This window comes from Aricia agestis, chromosome Z, assembly GCF_905147365.1.
Source record: "Aricia agestis chromosome Z, ilAriAges1.1, whole genome shotgun sequence".
Classification (NCBI taxonomy): Eukaryota; Metazoa; Arthropoda; class Insecta; order Lepidoptera; family Lycaenidae; genus Aricia; species Aricia agestis.
The window spans coordinates 191,318-197,317 of NC_056428.1; the positions used below are offsets into that span (position 1 = coordinate 191,318).

At 37.5% G+C, this 6,000-nt stretch overlaps 1 protein-coding gene across 4 annotated transcripts in view; it reads left to right on the plus strand.

The window, feature by feature from the left end:
* The window catches only part of LOC121738348 (tryptophan--tRNA ligase, mitochondrial), a 65,472-nt gene extending 60,956 nt beyond the window's left edge, over positions 1–4,516 (plus strand). For 3 of the 4 annotated variants that reach the window (XM_042130331.1, XM_042130334.1, XM_042130332.1), the window contains exon 7: positions 3,993–4,515. In XM_042130331.1, the coding sequence (XP_041986265.1) occupies positions 3,993–4,352 (360 nt within the window). In that variant the 3' untranslated portion in view covers positions 4,353–4,515. Of the gene's footprint in view, positions 1–3,992 lie in introns of all 4 variants that reach the window. The other variant, XM_042130330.1, reaches the window with a different exon arrangement.
* The last annotated feature ends 1,484 nt before the right edge of the window (positions 4,517–6,000 follow it).

Genomic DNA, 6,000 nt, shown 5'->3' on the forward strand with positions numbered 1-6,000 from the left:
CTTGCTTTCACGCCAAAACTACTGAACCGATTGCAATGAAATTTTGTATACAGTTATTCTAGAGTCTGAGAAAGGACATAGGCTACATTTTGATGTGGGAAAATATCTTATTTCTATGAAAATTTCGATGAAAATGAATTCGCATTGCGCGTGGCCAGCGCTCATCCCGGGGGTCCTGGGTTCGAGTCCCGCAGGCGGAACAAAAAGTTTTCAATTTTCCTGGGTCTTGGATGTGTATTAAAATAAAATTTCAAAAATCTTAAACATATTTTATGTATAATATTATAAAAAATCCAGAAATATATCGATGGAATGAACATTTTAGTTCTAATACGATTCAACAGATGGCGTTTTATTTTTTACTTTATTGTAACATAGAACTAATCATACTTATTAGTTAGTATGTTTTTGTTTATAGTTTTTAATACGTTAGAATATTATCTATACATTTTAGAGAAAGGACATAGGCTACTTTTTAACTGGAAAAAGGGGTTGTAAGGGGGTGAAAATGCGTAAATTTGGTTAAATTAACTTAGTTCCAAAAAACTCAAAACAGATGGCGCCAAGAGTCCCCTAGATCGCGCTATTGCTTGCTCATGCGTATTTCTATAAGAGGTGGTACCATGTTGAGGTAGGTTTTACGATTCTTTCGATTGTTATACACGTTAATATTAACTAACTAGCTGTTGCCCGCGACTTCGTCCGCGTGGACTTTAGTTTATAGCGCGCGGTGTCAACAAAATTTGTGTCAAATTTAAAAACTTTTTAAAACCCTGGTAAGTGGTACCCCTCTTAGGGCCGCGTTACACCGGAATGGCAGCGCTGAAAGTGCTCGCCTCGCCGCTGCCATTCCGGTGTAGCGCGGCCCTTAATTAATCAAAATACCCAAAAACAGCTGTGCAGTGTGCACATAATCTATACTAATATTATAAATGCGAAAGTATCTTTGTCTGTCTGTCTGTCAGTCTCGCTTTCACGCCAAACGCCAAAAGTATCTCTGTCTGTCTGTCTGTCTGTCAGTCTCGCTTTCACGCCAAACGCCAAAACTACCGAACCGATGGTAATGAAATTTTGTATACAGATAGTCTAAAGCCTGAGAAAGGACATAGGCTACTTTTTTTACTGGAAAAAAGGGTTGTAAGGGGGTGAAAATGCGTAAATTTGTTCAAATTAAGTTAGTTCCAACAATTCATAATAGATGGCGCCGTGCGTCTTCTACATCGCGCTGACGCTTGCTCAAAAGTCTTCCTATAAGACGTGGTATCATCTTACATTTAAGTTTCGATTTTTTTCGATTGTTATATCTATTCTACGGTATTAAATAACTCAGTACTTTATCTGTGCAGTGACGTAACCTTAAATCTATCAATGATAAATAGTTTATGGGTAAAGTTGTGTAATCGGAGGGCTAAATAAGCTTTAAAATTTGGCATAAAATATAAAGTTTAATATAAAAAAATGAAATACTTATTGTGTGCACACTGCACAGCTGTATTGATTTAAGGGGTACCAGGGTTTTTTTATAAAAGCTTTTGACACCAATTTTGTTGACATCGCGCGCTATAAAGTACTATAAACTGAAGTCCACGCGGACGAAGTCGCGGGCAACAGCTAGTCATAATATATAGGTACGAATATCAATTAATTAATATGATATTATGTTTTCTTATTTTGTCAGTCTAAGGGGGGATCATTTCTATGATCATTTATAGGATCCAATATATATGATCATTTGATCATATCTGTATATTACATTATCATATTTCATTGATCCAATTTACGTCATATGTGGTTTCAATAGCCAATGGAGAGCGCTAACGCTGACAGGTATTGACGTCAGGGTTACTAGATCTCAGAGAATATATTTAAAAGGCCTTTAACCCAAATTCTTTTAATGAGTAAAAGCATTTCTCTACTAACCATCTTTTCAGACAGGGCTTAAAGTTTTTAATCGGTGTCTCTCTAATAGTTTTTGGTAACTTATTGTAAATTAATATAGCACTCACAAGGCAGTTCTTTTGATGTAGAGTACTTCGGCATCTTGGTACGTTTAATTTGTTAGGGTCTCGCTTGCAGTATCTACTATCTTGCTTCGTAAATTTATTAAATACGTGAGGATGATTTTTCGCAAACACCCCTATTTCGAGGATATACATTGAAATTACTGTAAGTATTTGTAATTTTTTAAATAATGGCCTACATGACGTCATAGAATTAACGCCGCATATAGCGCGTACACACTTCTTTTGAGCTAAGAGTATTTTATTTATGTGTGTTGAGTTTCCCCAGAGTATAATTCCGTATCTCAGAATGGACTCAACATATCCATAGTAAGCCGTGATAGCTATAGATTCTCCGGCGGTGTATCTCAGTGTTCTGATCGCATGTACGAATCTGTTTATTTTTGTACACGTAATATCTACTTGTGTTTCCCAGTTGCATTTTTCATCTATTGTTATTCCCAAGAATTTGATAGTATCTGTTTTTTCTATACTTTGCTCATTGCACTGTACATTTATATTATTATACTTAGTTTTGTAATTTCCGAATGTCATAAATTTTGTCTTAATAACGTTTACGCTTAGTTTGTTAATTTCTAGCCATTTGGAGATTTCTTTTAGGACTGAGTTTATTTTGGTTTCAAAATTTACCTTTTTGTCGTCCGGGATAGTGACAGACAGGTCGTCAACAAAAAGAATGCACTTTTCCTGTGTTATATTTGGAAGATCATTTATATAGAGCAGAAAGAATAACGTTGAGATGACTCCCCCTTGCGGAACTCCTCTGGTATTCAATCTGTATTGTGATCTATAAGTTGTAGTCATACTTTTTTTGCCAAGTCTAGAAATACACACTGGGTACGATCTGATAGGAAGCTTTTAATCCAATTCAGTGCTGTTCCACGTATGCCATATTTTTCGCACTTCATCAGTAGAATATTATGATCGACTAGATCAAAGGCCTTTGTCATATCTAAGAATATGGCTATGATTTTATTCTTATTATCTATGTTTTCTGTGATTGTGCTTATTAATGAGAATGCTGCTAATGTAGTAGATTTATTTTTTTGAAAACCGTTTTGTTCTTGTTTAATTATTTTGTATTTGTTCACAAATTCTATTAGACGGTGGTGCATTGCTTTTTCGAAGATTATTGAAAATATTGGTATGAGCGTTATGGGTCTATAATTTTGTACTTCTTTCTTGCATCCTTTTTTGTAAAGCGGTTTTATTATTGATATTTTTAACCTGCTCGGAAAACACCATTCTCAAATGATAGATTGATGATGTGTGATAAAATTGGGGATATAACATCAATGCAAGATTTAATAACGTGTGTGGATATATTATCGTAACCGACCGCTTTAGTGTTTTTCAGTGAGTACGTGTATTTCATTACTTCATCTTTGCTGCAGGGTCTGAGGAAAATTGAGTCTTTGTTTATTTCATTTTTCATAATGCAGTTTGACTGACTAAATCAGTGTTGCCAGATGGTTTCAACCTTTTATCTGTAGAGAACTGCTAAATCCGTATTAAAGTCAATATATATTATGTAATACGATCTGGAATCCATTCGTAGGTAATTTCTAAAGTCTGCGGGTTCCAAGTAGTTAAGAAAGTTCATAATTCATAATTTTTCGTGGAGCAAAAATTATTTCAACCCTCTTTTTCGCCTTTTATTTATTTTGATTTTATACAACAGTCAACAGATTAAGGCCTATGAGAAGACCAATTTTTGTTGCTTTGACAGAACTGGAGCCATTATGAAGACGTCTGGCCAAAATCGCCGCGTCGTCACAACTGATTTAGTTACTAAATTAGGACAAGTGGAATAAGAAGCTTCTAATTAGTCTTCTTTTTAGGATTCTAAATTTAGTCAAATGGAATAACAACTTAACAATGAAAGAATTTTTCAAATCGGACCAGTAGTTCCTGAGATTAGCGTGTTTGAAAACATGTAATTAGAAATAAAACGTGTGATGCGGACAACAGGTGAGCTACTGCGAGTCGTCGCGGCCGGGAGTGTCGAACCTGGTGGCGCTGCACTGCCTGGCGGCGGGGCTGGTGCCGGAGGAGGCGGTGCTGCAGGCGGAAGGGCTGACCACGGCGCAGTACAAGCGCGAGGTGGCCGCGGCGCTCGTAGAGCACCTGCGTCCGGTGCGGGAGCGCGCGCTGCAGCTGCTGCGCCGGCCCGCGCTACTGCGCGACGTGCTCCGCTCCGGCGCGACCCGTGCGCGCGCGAGAGCCGACGTCCTGCATCACGACTTGATGCTACGACTTCGTCTTTCTCCCGATGCCGATCTCAAAGTGGACACTGATATTTTGACAAATACGACTGCTGTCCGCCAGTGATCACATGAAAACCTCCCCTACCTGAGCATAGCGAGTAGCGACAGTGCTAAGTAGACAATATTTAATTTCCTTTGTAGGTATTTATTATAGATAGTTTTGTCGTTATTCTACTCGTTTTATGTTTAATTAGTAACATTGTTTGTGTAACATATTATTATTTAAAATAAATATGGTACATCTTTTAAAAAGATATTTTATTGCTTGCTGTACGCACTTGTTATTTTAATAAAATGAAAAGTGAATATTAAATAAATGAGATCATAATAAAACATTATACAACTTACAATGCGCATTTGCATTAGATATTTTGTTCTGCCAGTGTAGGATCAGACTGCCTCATTAAACATTAATACATATAATAACTTGAATACACTAAATCCTTTCCAGGTTGAATGAAGTCCGAGTTCACAGGTGGTGATGTGTGGGAACGTGCGGCGCTTGAAGGGGCGGCGGCAGGGGGGGAGGGGCCACTCTCTCCCTCAATAAGCTAACCAACTCTTGCAGGATGTCTACGGCCTGGGCCACGGCCTCTGCCTGTTTTTCGGCTGCGAGAGCGGCGCGCATCGCCGCCTCAGCGAGCAGCTCCTCGGTGTTGCCATTTGTCTCGGTGTTGTTTTCAGGAAACATTGTGGACCCTGAAATAATTAGTAGAGTTTATAGTTAAAGAAATTATGTCATGATATTGTATGTTCCTATTAAAAAGTATGCTCCAAAAAAAGATGGCCCCGTGCGAGTTTCTTACGCCGGTTCTTCTCGCCGGGTTAGTTCCCGAACCGGCGGTAGGCATCTGTGTAGCCCAGACGTTCAGAGAATATTTGAAAAAAAATATTCTGAATAAAAAATTTTGAGTTTGAGTTTATTAAAACAGAATGTGAGAATTGATTCTTATAGAATATTTACTTATAGATGTTATCATACAGTAATGTAATCTATATATTAATACGCGAGCGTAAAACTTGGGATCTCTTGACGAAAAATGCGGTAACGTAGGTGAATGTGCACAGTTATAGTTTATATGGTGAAGGAGTGCATTGAGCTAATATTGTTTTGAAATTACTAGAGATCGCCCAATGGTCGAAATTCGACCTTAATTTCAACGACATTAGGACTAAAATTATAGACATTTATTTTTACAAAATATAGGTACTTAATATTTTGTAAAAATATATGTCTATAATTTTTTTTCAACTGTTATCTCTGGGACTCAGCTGATCTCAGACTGGCCGTGTAAGCATTGTCTAATAGTATCTAAGATTCAATAAAAAATACTATAATCCATTTTCAATTTGTCTATGGAAGGTAGATGGAGTAGAACCATAGACTTAATATATCATTAGTAGAACTATCTCTGTATCATATAGGTAATATTAACTTCCGATGCTATTCCGATAGGTAATATTAACTTTATGCTCTGTATGTAAAAAGTGTCCGCTGAAATGCGTTAAATTAGGGTGGCGCTACATTAGCAACAGGGTAACTTTTAAATCATTTACAACTCGGGCGAGCTAACTTGACACCTGGCTTAAATTTTACCCCTCCCTCGCTTCCCCGCGCAGCACCCCGCTCTCGTCGTACGCGTCCAGTAGCGTTAGCATATTATATCTGTTACCGTTACACGTGTGTTATTGAGTTTGCGTTTCGGAGTTAT